General features: G+C 41.3%; 1 protein-coding gene across 2 annotated transcripts in view; it reads left to right on the forward strand.

Annotated features, from left to right (window-relative positions):
• Positions 1 to 14,565, forward strand: part of atf6b (activating transcription factor 6 beta) — a 29,033-nt gene extending 14,468 nt beyond the window's left edge. The window contains exons 9-17 of one of the 2 annotated variants that reach the window (XM_080734360.1): positions 1,059 to 1,238; positions 2,098 to 2,180; positions 2,656 to 2,844; positions 4,340 to 4,447; positions 5,795 to 5,894; positions 6,213 to 6,280; positions 6,893 to 6,992; positions 8,711 to 8,795; positions 9,723 to 14,565. In XM_080734360.1, coding sequence (XP_080590486.1) covers positions 1,059 to 1,238; positions 2,098 to 2,180; positions 2,656 to 2,844; positions 4,340 to 4,447; positions 5,795 to 5,894; positions 6,213 to 6,280; positions 6,893 to 6,992; positions 8,711 to 8,795; positions 9,723 to 10,039 — 1,230 coding nt within the window. In that variant the 3' untranslated portion in view covers positions 10,040 to 14,565. The remainder of the gene's footprint in view (positions 1 to 1,058; positions 1,239 to 2,097; positions 2,181 to 2,655; positions 2,845 to 4,339; positions 4,448 to 5,794; positions 5,895 to 6,212; positions 6,281 to 6,892; positions 6,993 to 8,710; positions 8,796 to 9,722) is intronic. The other variant, XM_080734361.1, reaches the window with a different exon arrangement.
• The last annotated feature ends 6,439 nt before the right edge of the window (positions 14,566 to 21,004 follow it).

A 21,004-nucleotide genomic window follows, 5' to 3' on the forward strand; every position in this document is an offset into this window, starting at 1 on the left:
TTATCGTAGCGTTTTTGGAAGTACAGTAGATTCCGAGATAACGCCGTTTCTTTGCAGCAGCAATGAATAGGAGCCTATGGAGATTACACGCTTCCTGTTGAGGATGGTGGCCGAGTTGCATCATGGAATATGACGTTTTTTGGCTCACCAGCAGCCACACGTAACACGTCCCTGGACGTGATAACGGGACCACTTTAACTCTCTCTCTTCTTAAACTAGTTCCGTTTATCCAAGAAAATTGGAGACTGCTCAAGCTTAAGTGTTTTCTTTTCCTATGATATTAATTTAGGCATCATTAGAATGATGAGAAATCTTGCCATAAAACTCCCAAGATGTTTAACGTGTGCTTATCGACCTGGCCAGAGTTCAAATTCTACCTGAACATTTCCCACCTGTGCCTCCCCTGCACTGTCAATACTGGAAAAACAAATACAAAAGAAGAGCTGACTGCCCACGCTCTAGTTTAAAGTGTTGTCGGAGATATTGATTTGAACTCTTTTACTGCCGTTTAGGTTGTTTATAGTCTGCTCACGGCCAACAAAGTAGCTTATCTTTGTGACTATAGAAAAATATCCATCCAATATTTCCAACCGCAATCTTTTGTAAAAGACAGGTGTATCGCTCATCTAGTTGTAAAAAAAAAAAAAAAACGACCGGGAGCTGCCGTTCCAATGAACGAAGCTGAAGTTTGTCCCTCGGTTGCACCAGTTGTAGAGCATAGAAAACGACCAGAAAAGTGATCCCGCCGCCATTATTGTTTGTGTGTTCAAGATTTTAGACTAGCGTTACTGGCCCCACCCCTCATCTGCTCAGACAGGCTCTGCCAGGGAAAGAACGAACGTTCGGTATGGCGGCATCGCCGCGTGAAAAAAGAAACAAGCGTTCGTTCGGCGGCAAAAGAGTTAATGTCATTTTTTGTCTGTGTTGCATGCTGGGTAACTGTGATTATGAAACAGGGTATATTGCCCGGCATCCTAGTTGTAAACAAACTAGGGTATAGATATTTGACCGGGCCATGTTTTGCAGATAAATCACTGAAACTTCCTCCTCTTCCTCAGATGAAGGTGCTGAAGCGGCAGCAGCGTATGATCAAAAACCGCGAGTCGGCATGCCAGTCCCGCAAGAAGAAGAAGGAGTACCTCCAGCACCTGGAGGGCCAGCTCAGGGAGGCCCAGCAGGAGAACGAGAGGCTCCGCAGGGAGAACCAGGCCCTCAGGGAGAGGCTGGCCGGGAAGGAGGTGAGCGGAGGAGGAGAGGAAAGGAAATAGGGCAGTAAGGAGAGAGGGATTGAGCCAAATTCAAATACCCACATCTTTGTTCACTCCACACGGTCCTCCAGTTCATCCTAGAAATAGTCTGTCCCAAGTTGAGACCGGAGAACGAGTCAGATCTCCTATTCACTTGCAGCGCCAAACAGCGAGTTTGAGTACTCTACAGTGAACCAGTGTACACCATAGACATAGAAAGGTAGACGCCTCCTCCGGCTATTGGGCGTTGGTAAAAAAGGATTGGCATTTTTTAAAGCAAATGCTTCGGGAATTCAGAATGACGCTTCCATGTGTGTCACAGAAGGGGACATTCGGTAGGCCAATCAGATGCGGGACTCCCTCTTTCCCAGAGGCACTTGCTTTTGCAATGTAAACTTTTGTCTCCTCAGTCCTCATGCCATAAGTTCCTTTTAATTGAATGTAACTCTCGGAAAAGGCACGCTGTGATTGGTCAGTAGTCACTTTGAGTGGCAGAATGCCTTCCGCACTTCCGCCAATCCTTTTTTACCAATCGACACATAACCTAAATACACAAAGAAATTACTGACATATTTGACAACTTTCTACTTTAAAAATATTTTAAAAATATTAAAAATAACATTGATAGTGGAAATAGCCGATCTACAAGCTTGTAGATCTGCTATTTCCACTATTTCTGAAAATGTTTGAAAATGTGTGAACATTTTTCAACATTCACGATAATGATGATTATGACAAAATAATTGCGATTAAACGATTATGTAATAATTGTGACAGACCTACCGGGGAAACTAAATGGAGACTACGCAAGTCTAATAATATACATCCCTCTTGTACGTGTGTGTTTCAGGGCAGTGACTCGGCCAACAATAAGAGAGCTGTATGTGTAATGGCTGTTCTTCTCTTCATGACCTTCAGTTTTGGACCTGTCGGGTACTGTATCATGCTAATTAACTATGGAACAAAGACTCAACATGCTAATTGACAAAGAAACAAATTAGCGTGCCAAACGACTCAAGATTGTTTTGTTGAGTAAAGTTGCATTCCCATTGGACACAATAAAAAAATAAATCATGTTGCTTGTATCGCGAAGAGCTGTGTAACTGTAACGTATCAACTGACATTTTGTGAATTTGGTCATAGCAGCTGGACTGGTTTGCATCATTTTACTAGAGATTTTTGCAAATCACAATGCATGTTTGTATACAGGTATACGAGAGTCTGATTAGGTTTCAGCTTTTTGACATGAACATTGCAGCTACAATACTAAATAACAAAAAATGGCAATAAATTAACAGTAATAGTGAATAACAACAATAGGCCTACAATACCGGCCATACATTTTTGGAAGCATGTTTATTTTCTATAATACACAGTGCTGACATCAGTTTTGCCCTTGTACCACCAGCATCACTGACAGGAAGCTGCCTACGGGCCTACAGGAAGGAGTGGTGTCGTACACAGGAAGACACCTGCTGGAGACGCAGCCCCGGCAGCGTCCCAGCAGGGTGAAGTACAGGCCGGAGCCGCCGGAGAAGGAAGCAGAGACCAGGTGGACGAGAGGAGACACGGAGAGAGACTCGGCCACAGAGGCCTGGTCAGTGAGTGTGTAATGATAACAATAACTTATAATTTATATAGCGCCTTTCAAAAACCCCAAACAAGCTTTACATCAATAAACATAAACAAACTATTTTCCAAAAGCCTGAGTGAACAAGTGTCTCTCAAGCCAGACAACTACTTCACAATCTTTGAATGTGACATACCGGTAGTCTGCAAATACATCTCCTTAAAGCTGCGAATGGAAGCTGTTGGTTGTTTTAATATATTTAGACCGTTTACATTTCTGCTAAGCCACAAGCTGCGTATATATGCATAGACCAAGGGTCTTCAACAGGGGGTCCGGGACCCCTAGGGGGTCCTCCAAATCTTTGTGAGATAGAAACTTTTTTTCTCCTTTTTTATATTTTTATATTAATTTGAACCCTAGAGTCCATATTCTGAGAACTTCATCCAAAAATAGCAGATCTACAAGCTCACAACGCCTTGCGCTGTGTTGTGGCCTGAAAACATTGAAGGCCCCCTGTCATAGACTATTTTGTTTTTGCAGTAGAACAAATGTACTCGACTGCCAAGACAAAAAGTTAGTGGTTGGGGGTGGTGTCGGGATATCCGCTGTTGTTTATTTGTGTTTTCAGTGCCTCTTCGCACAGACTGTTTGACGGAAGCATTTGTAAATTATGTGAAAATTGTGTTAGTTAACAGTCTATCTCAAGAGACAAGTGAGTGTGGGGGGAAACAAACCTTCATTTGATGACTCAAAACATCATACCAGACAACTTGGAATGATAATCTATGACGTCTGTCCACCATCATTCAATGTTTCTTTTTCTCAAAAATATGCGTAACTCTGGTGTTGGCTGTAGAATGTGGCTGTTCATGTTCTAGGGTTGATTATTTAACCCCACTGCCTCACTGTTGGGAATTACCCCTACAAATGTCAGGTTGTTGTTTTATTATTAACTCACACAAAGCCATGGGACTGAGAACAAGTGTAGTAAAAGTGTTATATGGAATGACTGACTTGAAGTTGTAAGGCATTTTGTTTGTGGCTTTGAACTCAGTCCTCCACGTGTAGTGGCCAGCCAAATTAATATTTCCACTAGGGCTTCAGCCTGTTAAAATTAAGCCAGCCTTATACTTACCGCACACAACCAAGTTTAATTTGGGAACTGCGGTTTACTTAGACATTTAGCAGACGCTGCAGAGCAACTTACAGGTGTGACATCAGGGTAAAGAATCTTTGGCAAAGAACAAGGACAACCCGGGTGCCTTCTGCTAGAGTTCAATAGGTGACGACTCCAGTCCAGGTGGTTAAGAGGTCATGAAGTCAATAACATTATAGATGAAAGGAGGCGAACTCCAAGCACACCCCTGACTTTTGGTATTGAGTAGCATGAGTATGAGTAGCAGTCATTCTGCTGTATGTTATAAGGACTAAAGCGATCTGTGACTGTTATACACTACTATGCTCATTGTGATAAACCTGATCATGACTGTACTTTAACAAAAAATATTATTGTGTATTCCAGGAACATTAGTGACGTGTTCAGTGACGTGAAGGACCTGGTTCTCCAGGACATTGATCGTTACTTCTCCTCCTCAGACTGTCGTCAGTTTAACCGCTCGGAGTCTCTCAGGTCAGTCACTGCAAGAAATGGGCCTACCAACCCTTTCTGATATGAGCTCTGGGAAATGTTTGGTGTTGGCCTTTCACACATGTAACATGCAACTAGAGAATGTCAGTTCCAGATGCGTTAACATAGTATAACTGAAAATATTGAAAATAAATGTTTGATTAGGCGAGGGGTGGTGTCTGGGTAGACTAGACACACATGTTGGCTAATCCCATGTGAGGGAGGATCAAATGCAATCTCTTTTTTTATTTTTTTATTTTTTTTTTATTTCCTTCCACAGAACAAGACGTGAAAATAAAATGTGTATCTATGCTTAGAAATTGACATGCTGGAAATGCAGTCTCCCATCAACGCAATGTAGTACAACAAACGGATTATAAGGACTGAAACCTTTATTGGATTTGTGTATTTCACCTGCTCAAATATTTATACTGATGAGAGTACAAAGGAGGGTATAGGGTGTATTTCTTTATTTAATTCATAAACATAGAATGAAAAGTGTTCATCATAAACTAATACTAATAACTACCATCAAACTTCTGTGGTCAATTATTGTGAAACATGGCTAAAATACAAACAACATATCTACAACCAAATCTTCATCAAAACCTCATTACAAAAAGTGATCCTGTAAGCGAGGCTGGACAAATAATATTGATCAGTTTACAGACTGAAATAATTTGGTTATATCTTGTTGCATTCCTTTGGCAGGAAAGAGGCGCGTGTGTTGTCGGTTGTCACAGAAGATTGAATCATTGAATATTTCCAACTCACAGCACTAATAAAAATAGCCGAATGAATGAACTGCTTTTATTGAATGAACTGCTTTTATTGATCTATGTCCAAATGCTCGGGTGAGGCTCCTCTCTACTCAACAATAAGTGTCCTTAACACGCCCACTTGCCCATGTAAATACACCTGACCATCAACGTGTCCGTTCACACATTGAGCTCTTTGAGCCGAGTCGGACATTACATCGAGTTGCATATTGGCGTTCATGTTTAGAAGAAATTCACCAATGCCACTTCAATTGAATTATTCTAACAATTTATTTTGCTTGTATCAACATTTTTTACAAAAGTTACACAAAAATAAACAATATTGAAATAGATTGTCAACACAAAAACCTGTTCAGTCACTGTGCACATAGTACAGGTGGCACTCGGTTGCTTTGTATAACTCTCTCTTTCTCATTTGCATGTGGTGGAGACTGCATGGTTTTATGTGCTTCCAATCGCTCTCTTCCCCTGTGAATCTCACTCTTTGTGTCATTTCTCACTCCATCCCACCCTCAAGATAAACACATTACCGTATGTCATTTTTGCTCTGTGTGTGTGTGTGTGTGTTCAGGTTGGCTGATGAGTTGCGTGGCTGGGTACACCGTCACCAGATCGACAGGAAGAAGTCAGGAGGAAAACCAAAGATGGCCAAGAAGGTGAAGATTGCCCAGGTGGGGATCGCAGAGCGCTACAAAGACATCACATCATTAATCTGGTTTCTGTTTCTATCTGGCTTCTGTTTCCAGCCTAAAGTGTCCTTGAGTAAACCACTATCCCTGACTATTCATTCTGAGAGGACAGTCGATACCATAATATAGAATTATGGATCATAGAAGTATTCATAATTAACAAAGCTCAAGTTCAGCTCCTTTTGGAGAGTTTGAGTGGGTTGATGCATGGATTTTATGATTTTTGTTGTGCGGCGGAATAGTAAAACGTAATTTTCATTAAGCTTTTCTTTTTTTTTTTGTCGTGTTCTCTTACCACAGAAAGCCCAGCTAAGGAAGACCAATTTCTCAAGATATCTTCCCATCCAGGCCCATCGTTCCATAGAGAGGTACAGACAGATCACAGGGGTTAAAGTTCTCCGTCCTGGGGACAGATTTCCGTCTTGAGGATTCCCTAGGGGCTATTTATGAGATTGTTGCAGATTCGCAAAAGAAATTGTGGGGAGGTGGGGGGGAGTGTAGCCATGGCCGCCATGTGAATGACCAAACTCGTCAAAACGCAGCATATAGAACCTAGTTGCGCCGTGTGAATGACCAAACTCGTCAAAACGCAGCATATAGAACCTAGTTGCGCTTTCACTATGTTTCACAAGTCACTTATTGGGACTTAGATGTTTTGCTTTAACTCCTGAGCTCACTCCAGACAAAAGCCCTGAATTGTCATTGTTATAACATTTTACATTTTTGTTAAACTATAGTGCAGTGCCTGTTCAGTGCTGTTTGCAGATTTGTTAAAAATTGCTCATACGATCAACTACTCGCATTCAATCAGATATGTGCAGACATAAAGAGAATCCTGGACTTTATAGAAAGATAGAAGTTAAGTTTACAAAAATGTTATCTGATGCTGTACATTTCTTCCTTAAAACATGGTATATAGATATTTTATGTAATATTCAATATGGATACTAACCCACGTTCTGTTGTGTTCTGAATGCCAGTCACCTGCAGGTTCTTCCTGGGCCAGAGGTCACTTACAGCGAGTTCCTGGACGCCATCGATCGACGAGAGGACACCTTCTATGTTGTCTCCTTCAGACGGGTGAGACAAGCGGGCGCGTGGTGATTTTCTGATGGCCTTAAAGTCCGAGAGACTTAAAAGCAGAAAGGCTGTTCAAATATGAGAGAGAGATTTTCAAGCTCACTGAAACTATTACGTGCTGCTGTTCACCTGAGAGCGGACACACACACACACACACACACACACACACACACACACACACACACACACACACACACACACAAAATAAATCAATCAATCAAAAAAGGCGTAAAAGTAGGCCAAACCAATTAGTGCAAGAGCCACAGCTGGTCTGGACTCGCTAATAACTTTCCAGCTCTGCACTCCTCCAACTCCAAGTTACATTAAACTGGTTCTCACTCTCAGCAAATTTATGATTAAGCCTGTGCATTCTCCATGTTTCCACCTCAAAATGCTGGATTATAATTGTCTCCACCAGCCGAAGGCTGAGGGAGAGTATGTTTTCCCCTCCGTCCGTCCGTCCGTCCGTCCGTCCGTGCGTGCGTCCGTGCGTGCGTCCGTGCGTCCTCGCAGTTTGTGAACAGCTAATCTCAGTCACCGTTGGCCCGATCGCTGCCAAACTGAGCACACGCACTCCCTGGATGCCAATCTAGAACCTCTGCCCCACATTTTTTAAATCAGCCTCATGGTGGCGCTATAACAGGCCGATTTGTGTGGCATGCTTGTTACCAGCTAATCTCCGGCGCCGTTGGCCCGATCGCTGCCAAACTGAGCACACACACTCCCTGGATGCTAATTCAGAACCTCTGCCCCACATTTTTTAAATCAGCCTCATGGTGGCGCTATAACAGGCCGATTTGTGTGGCCTGGTGGAGACCTGTGCTCGGAAGAGCACTGCTTCTAGTTCTCTATGTTTCCACCTCAAAATGCTGGATTATAATTGTCTCCACCAGCCGAAGGCTGAGGGAGAGTATGTTTTCCCCTCCGTCCGTGTGTCCGTGCGTCCGTGCGTCCTCGCAGTTTGTGAACAGCTAATCTCAGTCACCGTTGGCCCGATCGCTGCCAAACTGAGCACACACACTCCCTGGATGCCAATCTAGAACCTCTGCCCCACATTTTTCAAATCAGCCTCATGGTGGCGCTATAACAGGCCGATTTGTGTGGCCTGGTTGTTACCAGCTAATCTCCGGCGCCGTTGGCCCGATCGCTGTCAAACTGAGCACACACACTCCCTGGATGCTAATTCAGAACCTCTGTCCCACATTTTTTAAATCAGCCTCATGGTGGCGCTATAACAGGCCGATTTGTGTGGCCTGGTGGAGACCTGTGCTCGGAAGAGCACTGCTTCTAGTTCTCCATGTTTCCACCTCAAAATGCTGGATTATAGTTCTTCAAATGACAGGACCTCTCTCTCTCTCTCTCTCTCTCTCTGGGACATTGGATTTGAATCTCCGTGCCCTCGGATTTTCATGCCGTCGGAATATCGAGATTTAGCCAGACAAGCACCAGTTCACCATAAATATTCTCTCTCTCTCTCTCTCTCTCTCTCTCTCTCTCTCTCTCTCTCTCTCTCTGGGACATTGGATTTGAATCTCCGTGCCCTCGGATTTTCAGGCCGTCGGAGTATCGAGATTTAGCCAGACAAGCACCAGTTCACCATAAATATTCATTTGATTAAGTTACTTTTGTATTCTCCATGATGCAGAATTTCTGTAAAGCTGTCCACTCAATTATAATAACAGTACAGGCAGCAGCGATAATGAATATTGTGTTTCCAGGATCACCTGTTGCTACCAGCCATCAGCCACAACAAGACCGGCCGCCCCAAGATGTCTCTGGTCATGCCTGCTATTTCTGTCAATGGTAAGTAAATGCAAGAATTAACCATGAGTTCATGTGCATCATTAGACCAGGTTGAGGTTAATGTAACTATTCTTTTGACATACTGGAGATTACATGGAGGAATCATGAGTAATCAGGTTTCTGCTTCGTATAACTGTCTTCTTGGATGCAGTTGGCACAAAGAGGATGTTTTCAGTCTGACTGCGCATACTGTATCATTGTTACTTCGCACGCAGCGCTCAAACTCATTTTATAGAATGCTTAATAAAACGTACCGCAGGTGCAATACTTGTCATTCAGTCTGGTAGAACTTGCAAACATTCTGCTTTATTTGAAGAGGATAAACACAGCAGAAAAATAACGGAACTTCATTCGACTTTGTTACACTAACCCCAGAGTCAATACAACTGCTAAAAAAAATGACAGTAGAAAGGTGCTTCTGTAATTGTAACCTTTTTAAATCCTGTAAAGATCTTACAGGACAGTGTGAAATGCAAAGATAAAAACAAAAACAAGAAACAACGAACATCAGCTTTGCGACATGCCCAGACATGCCCTCTCTCGTGCACGCGTAACATAATGTTCATTTCTCAGGTGGTTATTACTTAGTGGGGGTGTTATTGTGTTCTTACACTGCATGTGAATGCACTCATTGAGTTTCACTTCAGTTCATATGAACTGTGCAGTATTGCAGTGGTTCTCAAAGTGGGATCTGGGGACCCCCAGGGCTTGAGGGGGTTCCAGGGGGTCCCCAGAAATAAATAAAAATAATAACTTCAACATTTAACTTTGTACTTCAGCTATTCAGAAATAGCTGATAGTTGTGAGCTTGTATATTTTTGATCAATCTTTTCAGATGGAGGACTGTACATTTAAATTTGGGGGTCCTTGACACAACATCTTTTGAGAACCACTGCAGTATTGTACAAAGCTGTCTCCCTCCCACAGAGAGCCTGTACAACTCGTCTCAGGGCTATGAGATGATGATGCAGGTGGACTGCGAGGTCATGGACACGCGCATCGTCCCCATCAAGTCCTCGGCTGTCCCCCCGTCCCTCCGGGATCCCCCTCCTCGCCCCCCCTCCACCGACTCATCTGGCGACCATCACCACGGGAACCACACCTCCCTCCGCGGGCGGCACCAGCACCACCACCAACAGCATCATCATCAGCCCATGGCGACCGCTCCGTCAGCGCGACACCAGTTCCCCGCTGGCGGCCGACGGCGGGCGGAGTACCTCATTAGCCAAGCGGAAGGGGTCTGAGAGGCGTCACCGTAGTGGCCCGAAGGTAAAAAGGGATTAGGGTTAAAGGTTTACTGAGGGTAGCAAAGATGGCGAGAGTCACAACAGTTGAGCATAATTTATGCTCTGTTGCACGGCAGTGTTAGGTGGCGAAAAAAGCAGTTCTATAAACTCAACTAAACGTGGTGGTGTGACGCATTTTGAGCTTGTAGATCTTTTTCTTTCTTTTTCTCTTCTTGCCGAGCGACACTGTCGTGTGACAATATGTAAAATTAGGCACCAGAGGTCAAAACGCTTTGACTCCGAGACTGAAATACATCTCTCGACATCTCACACCAAGAAGGGCACAAATTACTAATCTGATCATTTAATCTTAAACCGAGAAAGGCCTAAGAGGATTTCAGATTGTCAGATTGACATCTTGTACTGTAGCTCCCTGGAAATTACAACTTTCCATTTGTGGGGAAACTAAAAGATGATTAGAAATAGATCAGTATTAGTTTATGAAAAAATGAAAATATTGAAAGAAAGAAATGGATTAGAATGCCTTTAATAACCTATTGATTGACTTGAATCAAACCTATACACAGTTAAAATGGTAATCCAATAGTTACTATATATACCTTTTGTTACAGCATCCAGGTAAAATATACTTTGATCTTCATAGCTATTAGATTGGGGCACTGGAAAGACAAATCATTGCCTCCTTGGGAGATTCTAATATATAAATGTATATTTCTGAAATAAACAAAAAAGCAGACAACAGCAGTACACTGCACTTAAACCTGCTGCTGCTGTCTTTAATATTGAATCAGTAAATATATGTGGTATGGGTACCCCAGAATCATCTATGCAGCCAGCAATTAGAACAGTGAAACAAAATGTACCTGTTTTTGCATTTGATAAATGTTAAGAAGCAAGAGGAGTTTGTCATTCGGTCTTACAGGTACAGTAGTGTATTACTCAAAGACATTTTAAAAGCAGAGGCAGGTTGGTTAGTTTTTGGATATCGTGAACACCAACATTGGTTGGTGACTTTTACAGGACAACAGTGTGAAATCCTGTAAAACCAAAAACATGGTCACCAGCAGAAACGCCAAAAAGGGAACTTGAGCTCACTGTTCAGTCGTACGAGTGACAGTCATACGACGAAGCATAAATCAACCGCTAGGCCTCTGATTTGATTGTAGGTTAAAGTTGATTGGCTGGTATGCTTTCTACACCAAGGCTCTGGTGGGCCAATAGGGGTGAAACTTGCGGAAGTATCCAAGGGACCATGCCATGGTCCATATATTTTATATATAATGTGTTATAGCAGGGCTCGATTTGTTAAAACGACTAAAGGGGATGGAGGAGGGGACAAATAGCGTGTCAAATTGTGAAAATATCCGTTCACAAAGCGTGTGCTATTTTCCATTATAATGTTTTTGAGGAAATGTGCCCACATTAGGGACACCAGGGTAATTTTTAATACCCCGCCCCCAGCAAATCGAACCCTGCCCTATATGTAATGGGGCCCAGAATTCTAGACAGCTCCCCTCTGCCGAGGAATAGCAGTGGGCATACGTTGGTACAGATGCAAGTGGTTAAAACCCTTGACTTCACTACTGATTCTTAAGACTTGTAGACTTTTTTTTTTTTTTGTATATGTGTATTTGTGTTTGTGTTATTATTCTCGCTTGTAATTGGTCTATGTCCAGATTAACAGACACATGCAATCTGTGTGTGAGTAATCAAAACTTGTAATCAAAATGTTTTGTTCCAAATAATAGGAGACCTAGGTTAACTGGACAACCGTGTTTGAGAACAATGGGTCTATACCGCTGCCCTACTAGAGGCAAACAGCTGTAACCTGTAATGGCTTATTTGGCAATAGTTGAACTTTTACCACTAAATACCACTAGAAATATATTTTCCTCTTCTGTACCATGCATTTTGAGGGACAGAAGAGCTGTCGTTTCACATTGCATTGCAACATTACCATTGCAAACACACACACACCGTCTAACTTGGATCCTAATTTGTTCGTGGCAACTTTTAGAGTTGTTTTGTTTTATATACAAATTACTTTATAGTTTGAATTTAAATAATTTAATATTTGTAAATATCAATGTTTATGTAGATATTTGTTTGTTTTTTCATACCCTTTTCCTTTTTTTAAATATATATTTTCCAACCTTTTGGAAAGAAAACATGAAAAATACAAAAATCTAAACAAAACACTTGGTCCAGTGTGTACCGGTGAATAGATGGATAAATCTTGAATATATGCCTATATTACAATTCACCACAGATGGCCACACCATTCTGTCATTATATTATTTTCCAGAGAACAGAGTTGTATTTATTAAGATTTAAATACAGATTGTATATGCACATGAGACGTGAGAAGATTCATAGAAAGCGATGGCTGATAGAAAAATATGCTTTGAAGAAATGTCTAATATTTCCCCAAACATAACAAATGTTGTTGCCAACTTCATCTGCTGCTAAGCAGACATTTTGAAATGTTGTGACTTTGAGATCAATATTCTAATTTTGCTGTAAAAGCTCCCTTCTGTCCCTAAATAAGTTTTTTCTTTTGACCAAAATGTCTAGATTTTTGTTTTTTAATTAACAAGGACATTTCGAAATGTGTATATGGTGTCTCCAGTCCTTTCCTGTGCTTTGGCAGTTTTGATCATTGTTATGTGATTGATGCAATGTGTCTTCACATCAAATACATCTCTAAAAGTAGTTGGCATAGAACATGGAGCTGGGTTCCAGAGCAACCACTGAAATATGTCATAATAACCCTGAGAAACGATCTGTCCATTGCTATAGCTCTGTTTCCTTCTTCTTTCCTTTATCTGACTTGGCCAGCTGCATGCACTGCACACAGACGGCACTTAGCATCAGTTTGGCAGGAAGAAAAAAAAAAGTTGAATATAGGCTCCTTTTGATTTAGTTTTATTTTGATCTTCGAACAAAGGGCTCCGGCACACTCATCTTCACTTGCAATTAAAAACTATTTATTGAGAATGTTTTGGTACAAAGACCATCAGATCATCTCAGAGATAACCTGATGAAGGCATTTTATTATCAAAATGTTCCCAATATTTTTCTTCCAATTGCAGGTGATGAAGAAAGTGTGCAGGAGCCCTTTGTTCTATAATACTTAATGTTCTCCGATGCACCTGTCAATCTTATAGGTGTGCAATAACTATCATCTTTTAGGAGTTTTTTATAATTGTTTATATCTGCAATATTTGAACTGCTCTTTTTGTCAAAAAATAAGAAACTATTAAGGAAAAAAGTTGATGTGAAGCTATTGTTTTTTATATTAAGCTTTTTTTTATTGAGGATTCAAAGTTTGAGTTGGAGGGCTATAAATGATTTAATCCTGCTGTCATATTTTATACTTGTTAGGCCAGACGTTTTTTATGTTGTTGAAAATATGGGAATGAATGCTACTGCGTAGGTTTAGAAAGGTTTGCAGGCATGAAGCATTCTGACTGGGAGAAGGCCAGTTTGAAAACTAGCAGTAGAATGTGTCCTGTGGGCTAAACTGAAGAGCCACTGCTCTGATATTTGGGATATGACTTTGGAGTGATTGGTATCCTAGCGTAAAAGCAGTTAAGAACCATGGGCAAAGACATTCCCTTTGGCTTGAACAAATCTGTTCATCTCTCACACACGCGCGCGCGCGCACACACAAAACACACACTTACGTTAAAGGACGATACGGGCATCAATTAATCATGTCAGTCACAACATTGTTCATCAATATTGTACATAAATGTTATTGTCCCGTCAATAGCTGTATTTTCATAATGTTTACATTTTGGCTACTAAAACGTTGAAGAACTTAACCTGAATTGGTAACAGTTATCTTGGCCAAGCAACTGTGCAGCTAATAGGTCATGAACATTTGAATTTAATTATATAATATAATATAGTCTGCGTTTAAAAATGCATTAAAACGGGGCATCCATGTGTGGCATCATGGGTGAAACCAAACGTTCCTGACTAAAGGGTCTGTGTTGGCTTGAACCCCCGATTCAACTTCATCTTCTTTTGATCATCATCTTTATCTTCATCTTCACATTCTTCTAATGTGCTTGGACCCCTTTAATTGCAGTTGAAGCTATATTAATGCAAATGCTTGTTTTTATATAGCTGATGTAGTGTACTGCATCAGGAAGTAAAAATAAACAATTGCGGGGAGTGTTCACTTTAAGTCCAGTTATCGCCAATTCATAGGTCTCACTCACACATACAGTATACACTGCTCTCTCTCTCACACACACGCGCGTGCGCACAAGAAGCGCCTTGAAGCATGCAATCTGTGGTAACTAAAGTAATGATGTAAATATGGTTTATGCCTTTGACTTATTTTTTCTTTTTTTACATTTTCTTATTTAAATGACATTTTCATAACATGTATATAATACATCTTTCTAATTTCCTCCTTCCCTAATTATGAATGAGATGTTTTGAACTGCTGTCTTTCATGTTTGTAGAAAAATGAGACATTGAATTTCATAAATAAAGACATGCGTACAGTTCTGTTTTCTTTTGATTTGACCGTTGCTTCTGAGGTTGTGTCAACAGCATCACGGCGCAGAGGGATAATGTGAAAATTTGGTCAAGGTTTGTGCCCTTGCACAATGATGCACAGCAAAATCCTTGGTGTTAATTTAAATCTTGTAATTAAATTAAGATTCCTTACCTTACAGGTCCATTTACAGTTAAATTAACACTGAAGATTTTTCTGTTTATGTACCACAGAAAAAGATTCCGCTTCCATATATATATAAACAGAAACAATAGTCACACAACTGTCTGGTGTGCACTGTCATACCCGTAGGTCCATTCAGACTCAGTTTTACCTTGTAATTCCTGATCCAAATAAGGACAATTAACACCTCAACAGGTTTGGTAGTGGCTCAGTGTCCGTCTTGAAATCGGAAGGTTACCGGTTCGATGCCTGGCTCCTCCTGGTTGCATGGCTAAAAGTGTCCTTGAGCAACACACTGAACCCCTAAACGCTCCTGATGAGCAGACACGTGCCTTGCATGGTTTTCACTGCCGTCAAGTGTGTAAATGTGTGTGTGTGAAAGTGAATGTGAAACTGAAATGCAGAGAAAGGCACTAGATAAATGCGGTCCATTTATTATTTACATGCGCAAAGGACCCAAGCTGTCAAGGAAACGATAAACCAATCTAGGCCTGAACTGGAAGCGAGAATCCCTGGGTCCATTTTTGCTTGCTGGTGTTTACTCGTTCTGAGCCAATCGGATTACATTTTATGTTCGTGGATGATGTAGTGCTACCATGGCATAGTATTGGCTCTCCATCTTTCAGTCTTGTTCAACCTTATACCTCCTAGGCTCCTATACTGTACCTCTTCATGTGTTCCTATCACCTTCCAAACCCTGTGAACCAGCTCTCTAGACAATGGGAACAGACAGAGGTGCATAATTAGCCTGTTAGAATGCTGCTTCTAATAAGCTGCAGTTTAAGATTTGCAGTGAAGGCGGAAAATGGTACGTAATGTAATGGCCTCAATTTTCCAAAAGCAAAAACACTGTTGTGCTTGATGACGAGAAGCCTAATGAGTCTTCTTCTTGGGCCAGGCTGCTGGCCAATATGCATTAGTGTGTGTTTTAGGTGAAATGCCATGACACACACACACACACAGCCCAGGTCGGTTTCAGATAACGGTCAAGTTGATTTCGTCGACTAAAACTATGACGAAAAATGTTTGTCGTAAACAAAAACTAAGCTGTGATGACTAAAACTAAATATATTGACAATTTTGTCAACAAAATAAAAACTAGACTAAAACGTTAGGGAGGGACTAGTGGAGAAGAGGGTAGTTTTATGTTTGTTGCACATAAAACACACATTGGTTGGAGATTGTATCTGCTATTTTCAGCACACAACCATGTGTAAAATCATTACGATGCCATCAAGGCCTGCCAAAATGCATTTCAGTTACTAAATCAACTGTAGATTTAGTCGCCTAAAATCTTATAATATTTAGTCGACTAAAATTAGACAAGCTAATACTTTTCAGGTTATGACTAAAAATAAATTACATTTTATTCAAAAGACTATGACTTAAGAACTAAATTAAAATTTGCTGTCAAAAACAACACTGGTCCAGTTCAGACACGTGCGCTTGGTAACGAAGGTTTGAATCCCCCAGAGGTCAGAGACACAAAATATGAGCTGGCCAACTAGTGTGCTGTTGTAAATACTGGGCAGTAAACCTTCAGGTGATGGAGGGAAGATAAGAGACTTGGGTTCATGTCGTAAAAGCTTGTGTTCACATGCTCCTGGGTGTGGTGAGTGAATGAATGGGTAGTGCATAGAGCTGAAAGCCACTATTGGTTGTTCCCGACCCATTACCTTCGTAAATGTTGTGCCAGATGGCACTTGGAATTCCTTGATTACAGGTGTTAAATCATCATCCACAGCTAGGGGGCAGCAGAGCACTGGAGAGAGAGTGGGCTAGGTCCATTGTATTTGTATAGTGCATTTCATGCCATGTAAACTGAATGTGCTTCACTTTAAAAACAAATTCAACCACCATCCACCCAAACAGAAGAAAAGCATTTATATTTATTGTCTCCACCAGCCGAAGGCTGAGGGAGAGTATGTTTTCCCCTCCGTCCGTCCGTGTGTCCGTCCGTCCGTCCGTCCGTCCGTGCGTCCGTGCGTGCGTCCTCGCAGTTTGTGAGCAGCTAATCTCAGTCGCCGTTGGCCCGGACGCTGCCAAAGTGAGCACACACACTCCCTGGATGGCAATCTAGAACCTCTGCCCCACATTTTTCAAATCAGCCTCATGGTGGCGCTATAACAGGCCGATTTGTGTGGCCTGGTTGTTACCAGCTAATCTCCGGCGCCGTTGGCCCGATCGCTGCCAAACTGAGCACACACACTCCCTGGATACCAAATCAGAACCTCTGCCCCACATTTTTCAAATCAGCCTCATGGTGGCGCTATAACAGGCCGATTTGTGTGGCCTGGTGGAGACCTGTGCTCGGAAGAGCACTGCTTCTAGTTCTGTATGAAGCTTTTCAGTATGCATGTGTGTGCGTGCAACAGAAATACACACACACAATACACAACACACACACACACACACACACACACACACACACACTGCAGATGAAACAGTTCTAGCGTCAAACTGGTGCCCTCTTGTGGTTAAAGTTACAGAAGTATAGAACATCCAAAGGGTAGATTCCTTCAGTTGGCTTATTCAATTATTTGCAAAATGAGACATGAGGATCATGAACTCATTAAACTGATGTGTTTATTTCCATAAGGTCTGGAAATCTTTAAGAAATGGAGAGAGAGGAAGACGGACGGAAAGTGAGCGAAAGAAAGTGACAACATGTAGACATTATTTAACTACATCCAGACAAACTCATCATTATTGATTACCTTCTGAGTTGAGTGCGTGCGTGCGTACGCGAGTGCCATTCGTATGTGTTTGTGAGACAGAGACAGATGATGTAATATTACTGTCTAATTACCTATTTTATGAAGCTGTAACCCTGACTACCGGTACTTTCATCTTGAATTTGTATTTCTACTTTAGTCTGAAGCTGTGTGACACGCAAGACAGTAAATCTGCGTTCGATGACAGCTCATGTCTCTCTTGCCATTCTCTCTCTCAGACTTGTCTCTTTTCCTTTCTCCCAACCCTCGTTCTGTGCGCCCTCTCGTTCTGTGCCCCTGACAGAGCGCGATCCGGTCTCACTTTCTGTATCTCTTCTCATCCTCTCATTCTCAACCTTCCTTACCTCACTCATTAGCATTTGGCACAGATTGTCAAATGCTAATAATGCTAAGGATAGAGAAGTCGTATTTTCTCAGACCACTAGGTCCCACAAGGTTAAGACGTAACAGTCTTGCTGTCAATCTTATTATAACTCTCTCACTCTCTTTCCATCTGTCTGTGTCTTTCTCCCTCCTCCAGTTCCGTTGTTCTTTCTCTCTCTCTCTCTCTCTCTCTCTCTCTCTCTCTCTCTCTCTCTCTCTCTCTCTCTCTCTCTCTGTCACACGTCTGGGTTCGAGTTCCAGACACAATTTTATTTTATAGTTTTTAGTCGTGTGCAGCATAGATGGAAAAAGCCACCTGCCCCCAGCCATATGGTAGAAAATACAATCTCACATTGAAGTGGGAAGAGCTGTTCCAGAGATGCATCACCATGTTTAAACTCATTTTGGTAACAGTCTCACGTAATGTGAGGTTTCATACATGATAATTATGTAACATGTTATGATGTCCTATCTTTGACGTTGAGGAGAGATGGCCTGTTCACCTATTGTGCTGCATTTTCCCTGCATCTCCCACATATGAACAGTCTTGTACTGTACTGTATACTGTACATATTTATGTATTAGTTTAATCACAGTTTAGTTTCCGTCAAATATGATTTATCGCTATTTGTAATTGATCACTATTTGTAAATGGGTCCATTTTCTCTGTTGGAATGAACAGATGCTGTATACTATACATACTATATTACATTACATGCATTTGTTTAGTATGATTATAAAAAACAAGTGTGCAACCTTGGATGTGCTACTGAAAACGGAGAATAGCCTACTTCCAATATTGTAAACATCGACATAAACATAGACAATACATTTAAATGTATCTATAACATTAACACAGTCCAGTCCTGTTCTTTCATCTTGAAATGCACTTACACCTTTCAAATATGCTTCCTACACTTTTCAAAGTATAGTTTGTATAGTATATGTTCTAGACAAGTTCTACTAGACAATCCAATAACCTCCATCCTCTCTCAACTTCCCAACCAGTACTTGTTTGTGTGAAAACCTTGTATAAGCCGTATATACAGGTTTCCTTTCTCACCTGCACTTATTTCTGTCTTTTAATAATTGTTACCTTAGGCACAATTTTTTTTTTATTGTGCAAAATGACATAATATGACATATAAATGACTGATATAATAGCTCACAAGGCACTGCAACAAGAAAAAAGGGGACCAAATACAGACCCCTGGGGACGTTATTATACTGTATACTTGTTGACCAGGGTGGTCAACAAGTACAGTATAACCTCTAGTAGTGCCAGTGGCTGTGTAAGGAGAGGCACTACTTTGCGTGATTTTTGTTTTGACGACTACTGAAGATTGGCAGCCTTGTTCTGGAAGAATATGGGGGGTTGGCCACCGGTACAACTACTTTTGTTTAATTCCCTTACTGATTGTTGCGACAGAAGATCAATTAGTTACCTGGGGAAGGGTACTGGGCTAGATTAACACACACAATACCGTATAAAGTTGAACTATTGGTGGTGTGAAGAATTTCTATGAAAAATGTGGTTCCCCATGGTTTAAGATGTAAAACCACTGTTCCATGTGGGTGCTAACGATACTAATTTGTTCTTTCAGAATGTGGTGGTTTTGTCATTATGTGTTCAGTGAGATTTTATTTTTCCTGTAACTGTGCTATGTTTACAAGCTAAGCCAGACAGGAAAAAATAAGTAAGACATAGTTAATGCTGTGCTTGTGTGGGTTTTTAAATGGAGGTTCAGGTTGCATAGTCAAGACTACTTATGTATGTGTGTGGAATCTTTATTGGTTTATTAAAAATGCAAATTTCTCACTTGCTACCATAACTTGAGCATTTTTCCACCATATCCACTTAGACCCTATAGTATTTCCTGTTTCGCAATGTTTTGTGAGCTTGTTGATCTGTCCCATCAGAATTGGGACAGTAGGGCTCATGTGGTAATGGTCTCTTTGTCTCACATCGCACGCACATATACATACACACACACTCATACTTACACACTAAATATACACAGTAGCACGTGTGCAAGCGCTCGTGCACAAACACACACACACGCACACACACAGACACACACACAGACACACACAGTGTCGTATAATTCAATTCGGTATAAAGTGCCAGTTTCCTTTAACGTAATTGTGAAACATTGGCTAGGTGCTGCAAAGTGGAAACACTTCACCAGAGAAAAACCTGCACTCATGACTTATGGGGTTACACCCGCCATTCCGAAACACCGCTATTCCGAACGTTGACTTCTAACCCTAACCCTACCCCTAACCCTAACCCTAACCCTAACCCTTACCCTAACCCTAACCCTAACCCTAACTAACCCTAACCCTACCCCTAACCCTACCCCTAACCCTAACCCTAACCCTAAACCTAACCCTAACCCTGCTTCGGAATAGCGGTGTTTCGGAATGGCGGACTGTTGCCGACTTATGGCTTGGGCTAATGTTTCATTGTGTGTGTGTGTGTGTGTGTGTGTGTGTGTGTGTGTGTGTGTGTGTGTGTGTGTGTGTGTGTGTGTGTGTGTGTGTGTGTGTGCGTGTGCGTGTGAGAGGGGCTGTGAACTGCCTGCTTTCTTCAGCCAATATCCTAATTACACTACTATTATTATCATCATATTATCCAAATTGAGTTTATGCTCCTCGAATCTGGTTCATGACCTTGGTGTTGTTTGTCTATCTGCTAGGGTTGATATTGTGTATATTCTTTGCATTATGCATTGCAATATGAATAAATATTGTCTTATATCATTTCACTAGATACTGTATATGCAGATCTGCTAATTATCTAAACTTCAAATGTTCATCATTTATCACTAGTCAAGCACTGATTAGTGTAATTTTTCCATACTCTGGTGGGATCAGCATCACACCTCTGAATGCAAAATGTGCATGCAAAACCGTTTTCATGGTCATGGTTTTCAGATTGGTCATGAAAAGTACAAGCTTTGCCACTTTAAGTTTTCTGTCAGTGTTGTAGTGCAAAGTGAATTGCCTTATTTTGCCAAAGCTGAAACCATATTGAAGCCCAAATATCTGGCATACTGTCAGTAAAGAATCACTCTTAAACTGGCGTCCCTATTTTGGGCATGTAGTTCTACACAAAAATGATTAAAATCGTTCACAATTTCTTTGACCTCTAGATTTAAGTCGCTG

The sequence above is a fragment of the Nannobrachium achirus genome (assembly GCF_963921795.1).
Source record: "Nannobrachium achirus genome assembly, chromosome: 10".
In the NCBI taxonomy this organism is placed as follows: Eukaryota; Metazoa; Chordata; class Actinopteri; order Myctophiformes; family Myctophidae; genus Nannobrachium; species Nannobrachium achirus.